General features: G+C 30.7%; 1 protein-coding gene across 1 annotated transcript in view; it reads right to left on the bottom strand.

The window, feature by feature from the left end:
* The window catches only part of LOC143068614 (vacuolar protein sorting-associated protein 54-like), a 38,073-nt gene that overhangs the window by 4,130 nt on the left and 13,990 nt on the right, over positions 1-19,953 (bottom strand). The window contains exons 9-25 of the mRNA XM_076242806.1: positions 19,479-19,605; positions 18,716-18,823; positions 18,101-18,162; positions 17,546-17,642; positions 16,888-17,018; positions 12,447-12,582; positions 10,893-11,024; positions 10,326-10,375; positions 9,897-9,979; positions 9,143-9,178; positions 8,725-8,779; positions 8,216-8,321; positions 7,659-7,746; positions 7,062-7,183; positions 6,216-6,296; positions 4,002-4,109; positions 2,039-2,133 (exon numbers count right to left, since the gene is read on the bottom strand). Of these exons, the coding sequence (XP_076098921.1) occupies positions 2,039-2,133; positions 4,002-4,109; positions 6,216-6,296; positions 7,062-7,183; positions 7,659-7,746; positions 8,216-8,321; positions 8,725-8,779; positions 9,143-9,178; positions 9,897-9,979; positions 10,326-10,375; positions 10,893-11,024; positions 12,447-12,582; positions 16,888-17,018; positions 17,546-17,642; positions 18,101-18,162; positions 18,716-18,823; positions 19,479-19,605 (1,617 nt within the window). The remainder of the gene's footprint in view (positions 1-2,038; positions 2,134-4,001; positions 4,110-6,215; positions 6,297-7,061; positions 7,184-7,658; positions 7,747-8,215; positions 8,322-8,724; positions 8,780-9,142; positions 9,179-9,896; positions 9,980-10,325; positions 10,376-10,892; positions 11,025-12,446; positions 12,583-16,887; positions 17,019-17,545; positions 17,643-18,100; positions 18,163-18,715; positions 18,824-19,478; positions 19,606-19,953) is intronic.

Raw genomic sequence — 19,953 nt, 5'->3', positions numbered from 1 at the left:
TTTTGTAAATAAAGTTTTATTAGATATGACAAATTGTATATGAATCTTTCATATTTCAATGAATAAATAAAAGACAAATATCATACTATCATAACAATAATTTCATCTCTGAATCAGTACTGAATTCAAACCCCAATTTTAAATTTGCATACTAATATAGAAAATGTACATGTTATAAATAATAGCATGAGAAAAAAGCACTAATACATATAACATAAGAATTATTTCCATATAGTTCATATTGTGAAAAACAAGGCACTGATGTACACATTTGAATGTTCAAAGTTCATTTAGTTTCCAAGTTTGAGGATGTATTAAAGATGCTGCATCACCATACTGAGGTTTATAATGTGGGTTAGTCATAGTATACCATGTAAAGTATTGCCTCGTTCACAAATACATTTAATTCGAATCAAATATGAATCGAATTCGCTAATCGCATTCGCACACTCTTTCTTTTCAATTAAAATTGATTTAAATTGACTAAATCGCATTATCCAATTCGAATTAGAAATGCTTTTTTGTTAATACGAATTTAAAGTTAACATCGTTCGGACTGTAAAGCGAATTTGACGCGCATTGCAATTCGAATTAGAATTAACATTTGGACATAAAACGTTTCGAATGCTAATTAAACTAATTCAAATTAGTTAAGCGAATCGAATTCGAAATACGTATGAACGCAGCATCAGTGGTTGCCGTTTGTTTATGTGTTACATATTTCTTTTTCGTTCATTATTTGTACATAAATAAGCCAAGGCAGTAAGTTTTCTCGTTTGAATAGTTTTACATTGTCATTTCAGGGCCTTTTATAGCTGACCATGCAGTATGGGCTTTGCTCATTGTTGAAGGCTGTATATTGACCTATAGTTGTTGATATCTGTGTCATTTTGGTCTCTTGTGGATAGTTGTCTCATTGGCAATTATACCACATCTTCTTTTTATTTTATTTTTACATGTAATATCTTTATTATATATAATTATAATACATGTAACACAATTTAAAATTATTTTTCTTTTATTTATTTTATTAAAGTTTCTGTAATATATGTAAACAAGTTTGTGGGAATACACTTTTTTCTTTCTTTTTTAACTTTTTGTGTTGCACAATGAAAAGGATAATTGACTGATTGCTAAGAACTTTCTAATTGCATAAAATTTATACAATTGAAACTTATATTAAATTGAGCATAAAAGAAGCAACTTTCCTACTGACTCACGTTTTATTGTGGATTTTTTTTCTTTTAAAATCATAAAAATTGTCACTTTCATTAAAAATAATAATTCAAGAGAAACAATTCCCTAATTAAATGTTGTTTAAATGCTATAAAACACAGAGGTTTAATTTGTTTATTTAATATTTTTATCTAACTTTACATTTCGTCTTAGTTCAATTCCCATCTGACCTTAGTATATTTTTTACCTGGAATTCACAGCTGAGGCGAAATGAAAACACACCTTATCAAGGGTTCAACAGACAAGAATTAACACATATTGTAAAAACTGTTATTTCAGTGGAACAAGCTGAATTTTAATGACCAAAAAAATCAAATAACAATTTATTTTTAGGGCTAGCAAATTGGTTTTCTCCATAATAATCATCATACTCTGAAATTTTTTTTTTTATCATAATAATATTGAATTTTTAGTAGAATGTCAGACACAAGAGTAAACCATCTTCAAAAAGAGAATGTTGATTAATCTTAGAATCTTTGCATTTTTTTTTTTTTTACATTTGAATTGTTTTACAATTTGTTATTTTGGGTTTTTATATCTCATGTGGAATGGGTTTGTCTCACTGTACAGTAAATTATAGTTGCTAATATGTAGGCCTTTTTGGTCTCTTGAGGATATTTGTCTCATTTGCAATCATACCAAATCTTGTTATTTTATATTAACTGTTGCATTTCATTTTAAAAATGTGTTCCGCTCATAAACCTTTTTAACCCACACAAATGTACAAAAAAAATTATACACAAATGTATAAATAACTAGATATAGCTGTAAAAGCCTTGAAAATATAAATATTATACTGTACCCATATTGTGGACCGCCATTATTGGTAACTTCTAACTTTAATAGTTGTTGACGTAACAATTCTTTAAAAGATGAATTTATTCTAGAGAACAAATCCTGAAAGAAAACAGAAATCTGGTATTAAACAGAAATTACAAAATATTAAACATAATGTTTTAACAGTTCTATAAAAAAAAACTTGAACATACAGTTTCCACAACAAAATAAACTGGTATAGTAACCACAAAACTAGAGGCTCTAAAGAGCCTGTGTCGCTCACCTTGGTCTATGTGAATATTAAACAAAGGAAGCAGATGGATTCATGACAAAATTGTGTTTTGGTGATGGTGATGTGTTTGTACATCTTACTTTACTGAACATTCTTGCTTCTTACAATTATCTCTATCTATAATGAACTTGGCCCAGTAGTTTCAGTGGAAAACGTTAGTTAAAATTTACAAATTTTATGAAAATTGTTAAAAATTGACTATAAAGGACAATAACTCCTTAGGGGTCCATTGACCATTTCCGTCATGTTGACTTATTTGTAAATCTTACTTTGCTTAACATTATTGATGTTTACAGTTTATCTCTATCTATAATAATATTCAAGATAATAACCAAAAACAGCAAAATTTCCTTAAAATTACCAATTCAGGGGCAGCAACCCAACAACAGGTTGTCAGATTCATCTGAAAATTTCAGGGCAGATAGATCTTGACCTGATAAACAATTTTACCCCATGTCAGATTTGCTCTAAAGGCTGCGGTTTCAGAGTTATAAGCCAAACTCTACATTTCACCCCTATGTTCTATTTTTAGCCATGGCGGCCATCTTGGTTGGTTGGCCAGGTCACGGGACACAATTTTTAAACTACATACCCCAATGATGATTGTGGCTAAGTTTGGTTTAATTTGGCCCAGTAGTTTCAGAGGAGAAGATTTTTGTAAAAGATAACTAAGATTTACGAAAAATGGTTAAAAATTGACTATAAAGGGCAATAACTATAAAGAAATCAACAGACCATTTTGGTCTTGTTGACTTATTTGTAGATCTTACTTTGCTGTACATTTTTGCTGTTTACAGTTTATCTCTATCTATAATAATATTCAAGATAATAACCAAAAACAGCAAAATGTCCTTAAAATTACCAATTCAGGGGCAGCAACCTATCAACGGGTTGTCCAATTCATCTCAAAATTTCAGGGCAGATAGATCTTGACCTGATAAACAATTTTACCCCATGTCAGATTTGCTCTAAATGCTTTGGTTTTTGAGTGATAAGCCAAAAACTGCATTTTACCCCTATGTTCTATTTTTAGCCATGGCGGCCATCTTGGTTGGTTGGCCAGGTCACCGGACACAATTTTTTAACTAGATACCCTAATAATGATTGTGGCCAAGTTTGGTAAAAGTTGGCCCAGTAGTTTCAGAGAAGAAGATTTTTGTAAAAGCTAACGACGGACGACGACGACAACGCTGGACGCCGGACGCCAAGTGATGAGAAAAGCTCACTTGGCCCTCTGGGCCAGGTGAGCTAAAAAGAAACTGATGCAGTCACCAAATAAAATCAAATGAGCAAGAGGCTGTTCCAATATAAGCTATGCTGTACTGATTTCCACTGTGGGCTGACCTTCAGAGATTTCTTGTTTGAATGACTGATTCCAAAGATTATGTTTTGAAAACAACTGAATAAAATGATAAAATGCCATGCTCTTTTGTGATCAGCTTTAGAATTTGAACTAAACTGTAATTATCTAAAGACCAATCTCAAGTTTGTTTATTTTAAAGAAAGAGTTCCACCTGTTGATACAAGGGAAATCTGTGTAAATGACATCATTAAACAATGAGTTCTTATTGTGATGCAATAAAATAACCATTGGGACAAAAGATATTTACAGGAAAATGCACATATTAGAAAATTGTCTATGGAGTTTGATAGCTTTACACATGTACATGTACATATTCAAATATAAATATATTACCTGGATTTGATTTAATGGTAATATATCTATCACAGCTTCATGCATTTTACTAATCTGTTTACATATTGCTCTAAAACACTGTGAAGGCATTGGTGCTTTCACCTCCCACTGAAAAAATAAATAAAAATAAACTATTGTTCCTAATAACACTTTCCAATGATAATATACAACAATAGATTCATATACACAATTTGTTTCATTTAAAAACAAATTAAAATATTGTTCTAACATACTTTGCATTATATTAATAAATGGAGAACGTGTCCATGGGGACACAGATGATGCCCCTGCTTGAATACAACATTATAAAGGGACATTACTCAAGAAAGTTAAAAGTGATGCTGCCCAAATTTGAACTTGATCTGAGTTTTGTGGTAATAAGTATTGTTTATATGTTTCAGAATGTTTGGTTGGGGCAAACTTAAGTTACAGAATGGAAATTAAAAAATTTGCAATTTTTTCAATTTATAAAGGGGCATAACTTGATAATGGTTAAAGTGACACCACCAAAATTCAACTTGATTCCTAAACATGTTTGTGGAAATAAACATTGTGTACAAGTTTCATAACATTTGGTTGAGGCAATTTAAGTTAGGGAATGGAAACTAAAATATTTTTCATTTTTTTTTTTCATTTATAAATGGGCATAACTCAAGAATGGTTAAAGTGACCCCATCAAAATTCAAACTTGATTTGTATTTCGTGGTAAAAAGCATTGTGTATAAATTTCATAACATTAGGTTGAGGAAAACTTAAGTAACAGAATGGAAACTAACAATTTTTCAATTAATAAAGGGGCATAACTCTAGAATGGTTAAAATGACACTACCAAAATTCAAACTTGCAGACTACACGAATGAATTTTATTTTTACAGGACATTTGGTCTGGTCAGCATCCTAGCTTTACCAGACCGAATGAAATTTTACCAGACCAATTTTTTTTACATTTAATTGTATAATATCCGACAAAAAACAACAAACATATATATGACTTTGTTGTGCTCTACTCCTCCCCAAAATGCACAAAAACAAAATGATGTAACAAGAGGGTATATTGTTATGAAAGTTGTGCACAATTGCTTGAATGCATTTCAGTGAAGAGTAATGTCCCATTTTATTGGATTTTGACAATGTTTGTGAACTAAACATAATTTAGAGTTTCTGTATAAAATATTGTTTCCTGTTTCTTCTTTCTTTTTCATATATCTTTTTGGTTTTCAATTCTAGTGTTTATATTTCATAGCTGAATTTTGTAATCTGCTTGGATTTTTATTCATTTATTGTATTTAATTGGCAAACCCGGAATTATCCTTATCCGTTCCCAGAATCTGATCCGGTTTTATTTACATTTCAGGTTGTGCCAATGATGGCAGCCATTGTTGTTTTTGACAGTCAAATATGTTTTTACCCGGATTTACACATTACTGGTTGGCGATTTTCGGCATAAAGCTAGCGGTTGAACAAAATAAACATCGCTGTGATGAATAATAAAGATGAAAATGAATTTGAGATCGTTTGGCAATTTTGCTAGAATGTTAGAAAAATCCATGAAATAAAACCACCGGACATTCGGACTGGAATTCAACAAAATTTTACCAGACCGATCCATTATTCACTGGATTTGTTCGACGGTCTGACGTATTTCGTGTAGTCTGAACTTGATCTGAGTTTTGTGGTTATAAACATTGTGTATAAGTTTTATAACATTTGGTCGAGACAAATTAGAGAGCAAAACCAATTTTGGGACGTACATACAGACTAACAAGGGTAAAACATCATGCCCCCTCTGTTACAGAGTAACACAACAGTTTATAAATACTTTACCCTGACTAGCTGGGCTTGTATGACACTCTCCATCACACTGACTAGTTTATTTATAAATACTTTACCCTGACTAGCTGGGCTTGTATGACACTCTCCATCACACTGACTAGTTTATTTATAAATACTTTACCCTGACTAGCTGGGCTTGTATGACACTCTCCATCACACTGACTAGTTTATTTGTAAATACTTTACCCTGACTAGCTGGGCTTGTATGACACTCTCCATCACACTGACTAGTTTATTTGTAAATACTTTACCCTGACTAGCTGGGCTTGTATGACACTCTCCATCACACTGACTAGTTTATTTATAAATACTTTACCCTGACTAGCTGGGCTTGTATGACACTCTCCATCACACTGACTAGTTTATTTGTAAATACTTTACCCTGACTAGCTGGGCTTGTATGACACTCTCCATCACACTGACTAGTTTATTTGTAATCTCATTGATATGGTCATTATAATCCTGAAAAAAAACCACAGAAAAATTACTCACAAAAATATGTAAGGAATGAATATTGCTGAAGAGGAAAGCAATGTTTTAATAACTTTTTGTAATGGATGTCTGTGTATTAAACTATTAATAATATTATGACCTTTACATGTCAATTTTAATTTGTATTAATGGGCTGCTTTCTTACTGACACTTATTTTTAGTTTTCCATGTGATTTGTTTGTCTTTTCCTCTTCTTTCTTTAACCTATTGCTATGGAGATGTAAGTTTCTCTTTGCCTTATGATTTTTTAATGTCTGCTTAGTATCTTTCAACACTTTTTTCATAAATAATATTCTTTTATTAATTTACCAAAATGAAAGGTAATATAATCTTGGTTTTCTAAAATGTCTCTGAATTTCTTTTAGAAGAAAACAGTTATTTCTGGATCAGAAAAAACCCTCACGCTTTTAGGATGACAAAAACTTTATATATTTGCAGGTCTTATATCTTTGAAAAGCCTCCATAGCTTAATGGTTAAGTCTGATTGTTATCATAATATTCTTTTAGCTTCGAAAATAGTTTATCCTATGTTTTAGACTTAAATTGAAACAAAGGTCCAGTTGTGTATCCAAATGCTGATCGAAGACACAATTTGTAAATTAGTGTTAGTACAACAACCAGGGTATACTTTGGCCAGTCAATGATTATTATTAATACATCTCACAGTCCATACATATAATTTTCAGTCTTAAATATATACTCATGAAATTAGTTCAATCTAGACTTTGTACATACCTTATTTGCTTGGTCTAAATGTTTTAACATGGTTTTATTCTTAGAAATTAGTCTGTCTTCAAAATGTTGTCTGACTTTTGGCATAAAGTATACTATGAGCTGCAAACATCTTGAAGCCAAGGCTGAAATGAAGTAGTATGGTAGTTTTAAACACTTATTGCTGTAAACAATATTGTTGACAATTTATATAATGTTCAATAAATTACATCTGAAAAATTGGCAGTTGACCAAAATTTTCTTTCTAGTGTTTTAAATCTTTAATTAACTTTAAGTATAAAATAGCACAAAAACAATTCCCTAATAGCATCATAAGTTTAAAGTCATATTCACATGTTGATTTCACTATTACACAATTAGTGTCTCAGAGAGGACCAGAGACCCCATTTCCTGAGTTAGATGTCTTTTTCTGATGCAATTTACTTTTTCTTTTTTCGCCAAGGTTCCACATCTAAAGGGATATAGTTAAAAGTTTGCCTTCAAAAGATTTATATTTTTATAAATAAAAGTAAACTATTTTCAAATAGGATCCTGATTATGGAAAAAAATAAATTTGTACATAAAATACAAATCTACTAATTCAAAAGCACTTTAAAATACCTAAATTTCTAGTGGAGATTGTCTTTAGTCCTACCAACTGCAATGCACCAGCACCCAATACTAACTGACAAGTTCTTGAATTAAAAATCTGAAATAAAATTAAGACAAATATTTATTGTTATAATTGAGTAAGTAAAATTTTTTTTTAATCTTAATATGCAAATATATCCTCTTTAAGTAAGTTTTTTATTGTACGACATGCGACCTGCATATGAAAATAAATGCAACAATTCAACTAATCATCGACCAATATACAGTATTTTTGTGTGTGCCTAGTATTCATAGACACTCCCCCCCCAAAAAAAAAAACCACACACACAAAAAACACCACACTTGTCAAACCTCTAATTGTAATGTAGTATGTGTTCAATTTACTTTATATACACTGCATTCATACATAAGCTCACAGAACAAATATTTTAAGTTTAGAAATAGTGGTGTTTTTTAGATTCTTCAATTTTTCTATTGCCTTGGGTACACATTTTAAAGTTTGAACTTCCTTAGGTGTTCTGACATGTAAATATTTTTATATAATGCATTATTGTCATATAACTTACTTTTAATAAATCTACAAGTCTAGTGAGTAAATCTGGGGCAGCCGATGGAATGTCATCTACACACTGACAATATTCTACCATCATCTTTAACAACAGTAACACAGTGCTGTAAATAGTAAATGTAACTTATAAAATAAAATAAAGAACCTGAAATAAACAAATATCCCAAAATTTTATAACCCTTTAGCTACACTCATTATTTTTTTTTACTGCTGTTGTTTCGATACATTTTTTTTTTATAAACTTTCAAGCTTTTGTGAAACCCTTTTTATGATGTACAATGGTCTTTATCTAACAACAATTCAAAAATATAACGAAATAACTGAGCTGTTTAGGTCAAATGGCATTTGTTCTCATAGAAGTGGTAATCAATAAAGGTTATGGTGACACAAATATGTTAAATTGTGTAGTATCATACAACAGAATGATAGTATATCATCTATGTGTAACATTATATAGTTATGAAATATCAGATATGTCTGATATTACACAGAAATGTTTATACATACCCAACTACAGTAAAGTTTTGTTCTTCTACTTTCAGTGATTCAGATGGTTTTTTGTCTGAAAATATTCAATAATATCAATTTTTAAATACATCATACTTTTTAAGTCAATTTCAGCATACTATTGGTTTTTAAATCATTTGTGATAAAATTTGTTCATTTATGAAGAATAATGGTAAAATTGGAAATAGAAGATTTTTATACACATGTATTTATTCAATAAGAAACTATTGAATAATCTCAATAATCTTTTCAACATATAAACTCTAATCTGAATATATTCCTTTAAAATATCTAGCAAATACACAACTCTTACAGGCCTTTCATGACAAAAATAAATCTTGAGTTATAACATCAGATTTTTCATAAAAAGTTTGGTTTTCTGGTATCCATTCTAAATTTCATATAAATTCATATTTACCTTTATCTTGTGTTCTCTCGGGAATGCAGATTGTACCTTGATTTAAATATACAGATATTATGTTATTATTAAAATCCAATATATACTTTTCTTCAAGCAGATCAAAAGGTTTTTAATAACAAATAATAATTCTAATTATGCGATAAACTTAATGAAATACATGTATTCATAACTCTTCATATCATGGACTTAGATGGATTTACGAAACCTTTTGAAAAATATAGCTCTTCCAGAGTTTCTAGACTAATAGATCCTTTGCTTTTAAAATTTGGCTTTGAATTTTCTTGATGCTGGTTAATCCAGAAAACACCTTGGACATAAAATTTACAGCAGGTTATTTTTTTTTTAAGATTCAGATGTTATTGTCAGTGTTTAACATGTTTTTTGTTGTATGTGTTATATAATTTACAGAACTATTATTTTATTTACATATACTAAACATGTGTGTAATCTCAATGTCTCAACATCTCTATTTTTAATCAACACTTGGCATTGGAAAGTTAAATGAGGTGAAAAGATTGAAATGTACAAATTCAGACATTCAGCATCCATCCTTCTAGAAGTATGTTGGAGAGAACTAGCATCCTTGTTTTAAAATAAACTTTCAGCTATTCGGAAAAATCCAAACCAATCTTTATCCTTTGGTTTTTGATGGAGTTTTTCAATAGCAATCATATCACTCTCCTTATTTATAAACCAAAAAATTCCCAAGGTGCAATTCATATTTTATTGGTACATTTAGATTTGTTGTTACCTGATTTTGTAATATGGTCCACTAATTCTTGGAACTCTGCAGGAACATCTGCTTGCTTCCATCTTTCATTGTCTAATATCAAACTAAAAACAAAAAAAGATATAAATATTCTATCCATGTTAACAAATCTCAAGGAAGTATCAAGTATAAGCCATGCCTTTTATAAGATTATTTTTATAGTTTGTTCTTATGTTGTGCTGTTACACCACTGTTCCTTGTAACTGGGAGGATTGGGCACCCTCAAACATATTTAACACCAAATCATTATGTGACTGTCACAAGTCAGGAGCTAATACTTCAGCAGTGGTCATTGGTTTCTGTATATCATATTTATTTTTCACATGTTCTTTTGTGTGTAATTAAATCAGCTGATATTTTGACCTATAAACTTTAAAAATATGGTAATAATTGAAAATGTATGTCAATTACCTTAACTTTTGTCTTCTTTCTTCATGGAATCTGTTTACAAACTTTGTTGCCTGTTAAGAATATAAATTGTCATAAACACTTTTTATGTGCTACTTATTTTTTTCTTTTCCAAAGTATATTTACATGATAATTCATTCATAAAAAGTGTAAAATCAATAAAGTCATATTCCTGTTTCCCTTGTCAGAGATACTAAAGAACATATCTAAAATGCAAACATTAAGGAGGTAGACCTAGGTTAAGGGAAATAACTCTTAAAATCATCAGTACGTTTGTGTCAATCATTTTCAAAAACATATTCTAAGCTTCTAGGTTACATAGATTATTTTCAATCTGTTTCAGGTAAATGCTTAAAATACATTGATGAACTTGACTTTTACAAACACTTGACTGATTTAAAGAGTTATCTCCCTGAACCAAGGTCTACCCCCTTAAAACAAAGGTTGATAAATTCTTGCTAGGATAGCACCAATTCATTTGAATATTCTAATTACTTATTTTGTTCTCATAATTTTCCTGGTGTTCTTTGGGACCAATTCAACATATATCATTCTATGTTTAGAGCTCACCTGTGACTGCAAACTAAGTCTTAATGATGTACTCCTCCTGCCACATGTAAATTCACAATCTGTTACAAAATTTTCTACAGTTCTGGATAATTGAACAAATTCAGTAGAAGATAATCTCTCTAAAAAGCCATCCTGCAAAAAAAAAAAAAAAATATCTTTCATTTAAATCCTTGATAATTCCCTGTGTGTGTAACTTGGAATGCGATAAAAATGTAAAATTATTAAAACACTTAAAAGGTTTAACCAGAATCACATTATCAAAATTCAGATATTAAGAATAGAGTAACAAATAAATACCCATTTGTTTTCACTAATTCTACTTTTTCATCTCACTAGACTGTATCACAGCTTCATAATGACTAACAAAATAACGTTTAATATTGCATAGCAATATAATATTTCCAACAGAAAGTAACCAAAAGTTAGCGTGCAATAAATTCTAATATTGCACTAGTGCAATAAATCTTCAAAATTCATGACGTCATCAATGACAAAATCTTAGGTTAAACCAATTTTTACTTTCAAATATTATATTGCTATACAATAAAAGGGTTATTGCATGAATATTGGGGAATACTCGCAAGCTCGTGCAATATAAAATTTTACTCAGGACAATATTCCCCAATATTCATGCAATAACCCTATAATATTATTAAGTCTGACAAAAAATTAAAATTATATACCTCACAATTTTTTGCATAAGTCATAAATGACATTAATATGCTAATTACTTAAAACAATAGAATAATCAGAGTGTATTTTTTTTCACATCACAGATACTTTATATTACAAGTGCTCAACACAAAACTCATCTTTTTAGTTTGCCTACAAAAAATATTGTAAATTAACAGCTTCAGTTTATGGGAAAAAGAGTTATCAAAATATAATGTAATGTATTACAGGAATATTTGAATATGACACTTATCCTTAGTTGATTTTTATAACTAATTTTAATAAACATGCTATAAGTAACAAAATTAACTAATTTTCTTGCCACTGGTAGGTTCAATATGATTTCAATCAAAACATTATTGTAATAAAGTAATAAGTAATAAAATGTAAAAAAATAAATAAAAAAACAATCCCACATTCTTTACTTACCTTTCTCTTTGCAAATATATTAATAACATTGTTAACATTTTTGACCCAAATTGCAGTTATTATGGAATGCCATACTCAAAAGGTCAAAGTCAATTGTCTGTCCTGTTGATAAGTGACAAATTGTCTGATGAATGATTTCTTAGGTAAGAACATCAACAAAACAAACATTTTTTGCATGAAGCTTTTCTGATAATATTTCAATATTTGCAAAATTCAGAAAAAGAGGATGCACCATATTTCTTTTTGTTCTTTTTTAGTCACAGTGAGGCCTTAAAAAAGTCAAACAATAAGATTTACTGCATGTTCTTTGCTATATATATGTCTATAAAACTAAATTACTAATGCTATATTACCTAAGACTGGTAAAAATACTAAGTTTTGACCATGCCCATATGACCTTGACACATCAGTAATGTACATGCTCACAGATAGCATACAATATATAATACTAACCTTTGACCTTGCTACTATGACCTTGACACATCGGTCATGTGCATGATCACATATAGCATACATCATATCACAAAGACTACTTTGTACTCTGGAATAATCATCATCTGATATCAACATATCCGCTGCATCCTCACTCCTAAAATATAATAAAGATGTATATACTGAAGCTGTGCTATTTTAGCAGTGCATTGACTGTATATTGACTGTATATTTATATGTGATATACAGTCACTGACCATATATCGCCTTGTTTATTACGTTGACAAAGTGTTTCCGTAGAGTTTTATCTATAACGTCAATAAAACATACAGGTTCGCTGAAATTCTACATTTTCCGCTCAAAAAAATGATGGTTTTTACCCTAAATACTTCATTTAGAACAGTTATAAGAGTTGCAGTATATAAAGAATAACCATACATTGTCTCAATATATAAATGTTATTTGTACTCGACTCGAACAGGTAGAAATGCTCGGGACAGCCTGGCTTTCTACCTGTTTCTAAGCCTTGTACAAATAACATTGATATTTCGAGACAATGTATGGTTATTCTATATTTAATTTAATCATATCCAAATGATATCTACTGTAACTTCAGAAATTTTTGCACATATTCATTATTGGCAATTTAATTGCAAATAACTTTCTTAAACTTGGTTTTATAAGAAACTAGAGGCTCTAAAGAGCCTGTGTCGCTCACCTTGGTCTATGTGAATATCAAACAATAGACACAGATGGATTCATGACAATATTGTGTTTTGATGATGGTGATGTGTTTGTAGATCTTACTTTACTAAACATTCTTGCTGCTTACAATTATCTCTATCTATAACAGTACTTTCTGTGGAAAATGTTATTGAAAATCTTCAAATTTTAAGAAAATTGTTAAAAATTGACTATGAAGGGCAATAACTCCTTAGGGGGTCAATTGACTATTTTGGTCATACTGACTTATTTTTAGTTCTTATTTTGCTGTACATTATTGCTGTTTACAGTTTATCTCTATCTATAATAATATTCAAGATAACAACCAAAAACTGCAAAATTTCCTTAAAATTACCAATTCAGGGGCAGCAACCCCATAACGGGTGGTCCGATTCATCTGAAAATTTCAGGGCAGATAGATCTTGAGTATTCTTGACCTAATAAACAATTTTACCACATGGCAGATTGCTCTAAATGCTTTGGTTTTTGAGTTATAAGCCAAAAACTGCATTTTACCCCTATGTTCTATTTTTAGCCATGGCGGCCATCTTGGTTCGTTGGCCGGGTCACCGGACACATTTTTTAAACTATATACCCCAATGATGATTATGGCCAAGTTTGGTTAAATTTGGCCCAGTAGTTTCAGAGGAGAAGATTTTTCTAAAAGATTACTAAGATTTACGAAAAATGGCTAAAAATTGACTATAAAGGGCAATAACTCCTAAAGTGGTCATCTGACCATTTTGGTAATGTTGACTTATTTGTAGATCTTACTTTGCTGAACATTATTGCTGTTTACAGTTTATCTCTATCTATAATAATATTCAAGATAATAACCAAAAACAGCAAAATTTCCTTAAAATTACCATTTCAGGGGCAGCAACCCAACATGGAATGTCTGATTCATCTGAAAATTTCAGGGCAGATAGATCTTGACCTAATGAACAATTTTACCTCCCATGTCAGATTTGCTCTAAATGCTTTGGTTTTTGAGTTATAAGCCAAAAACTGCATTTTACCCCTATGTTCTATTTTTAGCCATGGCGGCCATCTTGGTTCGTTGGCCAGGTCACCGGACACATTTTTAAAACTATATACCCCAATGATGATTATGGCCAAGTTTGGTTAAATTTGGCCCAGTAGTTTCAGAGGAGAAGATTTTTCTAAAAGATTACTAAGATTTACGAAAAATGGTTAAAAATTGACTATAAAGGGCAATAACTCCTAAAGTGGTCATCTGACCATTTTGGTCATGTTGACTTATTTGTAGATCTTACTTTGCTGAACATTATTGCTGTTTACAGTTTATCTCTATCTATAATAATATTCAAGATAATAACCAAAAACAGCAAAATTTCCTTAAAATTACCATTTCAGGGGCAGCAACCCAACAACGGAATGTCTGATTCATCTGAAAATTTCAGGACAGATAGATCTTGACCTGATGAACAATTTTACTGGTGTCAGATTTGCTCTAAATGCTTTGGTTTTTGAGTTATAAGCCAAAAACTGCATTTTACCCCTATGTTCTATTTTTAGCCATGGCGGCCATCTTGGTTGGTTGGGCGGGGCACCGGACACATTTTTTAAACTAGATACCCCAATGATGATTATGGCCAGGTTTGGTTAAATTTGACCCAGTAGTTTCAGAGGAGAAGATTTTTCTAAAAGATTACTAAGATTTACGAAAAATGGTTAAAAATTGACTATAAAGGGCAATAACTCCTAAAGTGGTCAACTGACCATTTTGATCACGTTGACTTATTTGTAGATCTTACTTTGCTGAACATTATTGCTGTGTACAGTTTATCTCTATCTATAATAATATTCAAGATAATAACCAAAAACAGCAAAATTTCCTTAAAATTACCATTTCAGGGGCAGCAACCAAACAACGAAATGTCCGATTCAACTGAAAATTTCAGGGCAGATAGATCTTGACCTGATGAACAATATTACCCCATGTCAGATTTGCTCTAAATGCTTTGGTTTTTGAGTTATAAGCCAAAAACTGCATTTTACCCCTATGTTCTATTTTTAGCCATGGCGGCCATCTTGGTTGGTTGGCCGGGTCACCGGACACATTTTTTAAACTAGATACCCCAATGATGATTATGGCCAAGTTTGGTTAAATTTGGCCCAGTAGTTTCAGAGGAGAAGATTTTTCTAAAAGATTACTAAGATTTACGAAAAATGGCTAAAAATTGACTATAAAGGGCAATAACTCCTAAAGTGGTCATCTGACCATTTTGGTAATGTTGACTTATTTGTAGATCTTACTTTGCTGAACATTATTGCTGTTTACAGTTTATCTCTATCTATAATAATATTCAAGATAATAACCAAAAACAGCAAAATTTCCTTAAAATTACCATTTCAGGGGCAGCAACCCAACAACGGAATGTCTGATTCATCTGAAAATTTCAGGGCAGATAGATCTTGACCTAATGAACAATTTTACCTCCCATGTCAGATTTGCTCTAAATGCTTTGGTTTTTGAGTTATAAGCCAAAAACTGCATTTTACCCCTATGTTCTATTTTTAGCCATGGCGGCCATCTTGGTTCGTTGGCCGGGTCACCGGACACATTTTTTAAACTAGATACCCCAATGATGATTATGGCCAAGTTTGGTTAAATTTGGCCCAGTAGTTTCAGAGGAGAAGATTTTTCTAAAAGATTACTAAGATTTACGAAAAATGGTTAAAAATTGACTATAAAGGGCAATAACTCCTAAAGTGGTCAACTGACCATTTTGATCATGTTGACTTATTTGTAGATCTTACTTTGCTGAACATTATTGCTGTGTACAGTTTATCTCTATCTATAATAATATTCAAGATAATAACCAAAAACAGCAAAATTTCCTTAAAATTACCATTTCAGGGGCAGCAACCAAACAACGAAATGTGCGATTCAACTGAAAATTTCAGGGCAGATAGATCTTGACCTGATGAACAATATTACCCTATGTCAGATTTGCTCTAAATGCTTTGGTTTTTGAGTTATAAGCCAAAAACTGCATTTTACCCCTATGTTCTATTTTTAGCCATGGCGGCCATCTTGGTTGGTTGGCCGGGTCACCGGACACATTTTTTAAACTAGATACCCCAATGATGATTGTGGCCAAGTTTGGTTAAATTTGGCCCAGTAGTTTCAGAGAAGAAGATTTTTGTAAAAGTTAACGCAGGACGACGACGGACGACGACGACGACGACGACGGACGACGACGGACGACGGACGCCAAGTGATGAGAAAAGCTCACTTGGCCCTTTGGGCCAGGTGAGCTAATAAAAAGGTATAATAACAGTTTGTCTTAAAACAAGATAACTTTTATGGAAATGGCATTTTTCTTTCAAATCATAATTAATATTTGCTCTGTGTTGTTAAGAAACTTCTTTTAAATGGAGTATTTAAAACCTGATACTACATGTAAATTCATCTGATCAGAAAACATGTGAATGATGTTAACAGTGCAAAAAAGTCAGTGAAGCATAGCTAAGAATAAAGAAATATTGGAAGCCATTTTATAATTTTACATTTTACCTGCAGGAATATTATAATAGATCATACTGAAATAGAATATTAAATTGAATAACCTTTTAGGCACTAACTAACATATTAAATGAAAATGCAGGTTCAAATAGGGGGGGGGGGACATTTTTCTGACTGAAAAATTGTTCAGGTATGCTATATAAGTAAAACACATAAAAATCTATGTCATTTGTAAACCATACTTACACAGAAACATGGAGATGTGATGGTTCCTCTAGGGTACATTCTTTATCTTCTGTGGGTGTTGAGACAGGACTAGGAGCCTTAGTTCTACCAGCTGTGATCCCTATCACATCACCTATTACACCTTGGAATGTCTAAGAAACAAATACTCTTTATCAAAATCAAGAGAGTATTTCTGATTGGCTAAAGTCTTAAAATTTTGTTATTTTTTTATGCTGTTTACATTTTTTTTAATAACTGTGTACAGTTATTTTTTGTTGTTAGCTAAAATATTTATACATAAATACTGTCCATACAATCTTTTATCTTACAAGCATCTTAAATATGATTTATAACTTGTTATTCTATTCAATACTGTAATATTGCCAGGTTGACTATCCCTTATTGATGGTCATAACATGTAGGCCAGTATTTTTTGTGGTATATAATGATATGGTATTGTGCCTATATAAATACTGCATGCATCTTTTTATTGTGATGGTATACGTACTATCTTTTATTGTTATGTGAGAATAAAGAAAATAGCAAAAATCAAAAATTATCTTAAAATGAAACTTGAAAACATGAATATGGTGCCTTGTTAGCCAAGGAAACCTTGAGGAGAAAGTGATTCCAACCTCCATTAAACATCCAGTGTGTTTGTAGTAAAATATGAACTTACCTGTCCTCTCTTTAAGAGAATAAGGAGATTGGAGAATATTTTACAGAGTAACTCCATCCACTGTTTATAGTCTAACATTCTCATTTGGTCTCCAAGACTAAAAAATTTAAATATAAACTATTTGTTCATGATACATTTTAAAAATAATTTTATTTGACATTGAAGTTTGTATAAGAATTGTATCCTATCCTAAATATTGTTTTCATTCATGACTTTTCATGGGTGGCAGCACTTCGGTTCCATAAGTGGTTACTTGATAATATCCATATGAGAGATTTGCCATGATTACAATTTGATGCGAATTTCGGGGAAAATATGTTTAACAAAAAACAAAAAAAAAAATCAAATATAAATAAAAACAATGAGTGGCAATGTTTCTTTGTTTTTTTCTTTTTTTGCTGTGAATTTGTGTGATGGATGAATACCCAATGAATTACTGTGTGAAACCTACCTAGTTACATTGTGATGGATGAATACCCAATGAATTACTGTGTGAAACCTACCTAGTTACATTGTGATGGATGAATACCCAATGAATTACTGTGTAAAACCTACCTAGTTACATTGTCATCTGAAGTTTCTACATTATCTGCCTCTGATACTGCTTCTACCACCGTCTGCAAATAAATTGGTCATTTAAAATGTTTTTAAAAATTAAATTCCTTTGAATTCCTCATTTGTTCTTTTTTATTACCAGCAAAACAATGATTATAGTAAACTAAGGGCTGCTTAGCTTAAATGCAGAAAGATTAAAGGTAAATATGTAAGGCAAAAATCAAATATGTTATCATTTTTACATGTAACAGACTACTGTAGTAAGAATATCTGTAAGAAGATGTTATATTTTATTGATTTATAAAACTTCTAAATCAATGGGCCACAAATGACTTCTCTACTACATGTAAACAATACAAGTCATGCAAGTAGACAGAGTTAAACCTGTATATAATAAAATCTGATTATTTGATAATGTCCAATCAAATTCAAATATAATGTATGCATCTTTAACTCCCCCTCTTTTTATTGTTTTCAGATGTCAATCTTAACTACAATGCTTGAGTAAACATTAATACAAACAAAGCAAGCAAGCAAACCAAACCTTTAACTTGCTAGCATTAGGATATCAGCTGTAACAATAACATAAACTGTAAATGGATTATGAATATGTACCTGTTTGACACAGGCTCTAATAGCTGTAAAGGCTTCCTCTCTATACATGTCCACAAAATTAAACTTGTCTTTCCTAATCATACCAAATACTAAAGACACTAACTTTTCCTGTAAAATAAAAATACTAAGTTACAATATTCAGTTGTAAAAATGAAAACTTACTATTCCAAGATTTGAAATTTTCCCCTATTTTTTTTGCCTTTTGATGTTCATTCATTTTGGTTATTTTCTCTTAGATCCTTTTGATTTTATCTAAATAAATATAAGACATGATCATAACATTGCATATATGGGGTGTTTACATTTTCCAAAAGAGTGATTTTCTGAATTGGATCTAGATTAGATGGTAATATTGTTTAACATTTTAGTTCTTTCTATCTGTACTTTATATAAAACATTGTTTTCACCACACCTACTTCATATGTATAAATATCAATCAGTATTTCTATCCAAATTTCATGTATGAATTACACATGACATACTGTTTTGATGTAATCTGATATGTTAAATCAATGTTACACTGCTTTTCCACAATGAAATATGCAGAAAAATTTAATACAGTATTAACTTGAAAAACTGAAATTCAAAAGCATTTAATGGAAATATATATTGTTTATAACAAAAACAAGTTTATTTTCAACAAACCATAATTCTATTCCAGAAAAATCTGAAAATTCTCAATCATTTCAAACATCATGTCAATCCTTTCCGTTAATATTCATCAAACAATGGACATTCATAAAAAAAAAGTCCAAATATTTACCTCCTCTAATAATGGAATGGTATCTGTGACTGGTCTATTCAAATCTGATGATATACATTTAGCAAAGTCCTCTTGTAACATTTTCTCTATAAGATTTTCCATTTCTGCTAACTGCGATCCCAAATGTCTAAAATTGAAGTTTCATATAAATATATTTGTTGGAATTTACATTTTAACAACATATGTTGCCCTTATATCCTTATTGCTCGATTCTATATTTTTCTTATTTTCCTAGTTATTTCTTACTTTACCAATAGGGAATGTTAGAAAAGAATTTTATAAATCAAGTCAGCAATGAAGCACTGACAACTGAGCTGAAAGTTGTTTTAAAGAATATTTCCTAAATTGAGTCATAAGTATAAGTATAAGTAATTGAAAATCTGTGAGATTCATTTGTTAGTATAATGGTTTTAAACGAAAAACATTCATATGAGCCAGTTTCTATGAGCAAGTCTTCCATTTAACTCAAGTTAAC

The sequence above is a fragment of the Mytilus galloprovincialis genome, chromosome 3, assembly GCF_965363235.1.
Source record: "Mytilus galloprovincialis chromosome 3, xbMytGall1.hap1.1, whole genome shotgun sequence".
In the NCBI taxonomy this organism is placed as follows: domain Eukaryota; kingdom Metazoa; phylum Mollusca; class Bivalvia; order Mytilida; family Mytilidae; genus Mytilus; species Mytilus galloprovincialis.
This window is presented reverse-complemented; position numbering and strand designations above follow the sequence as displayed.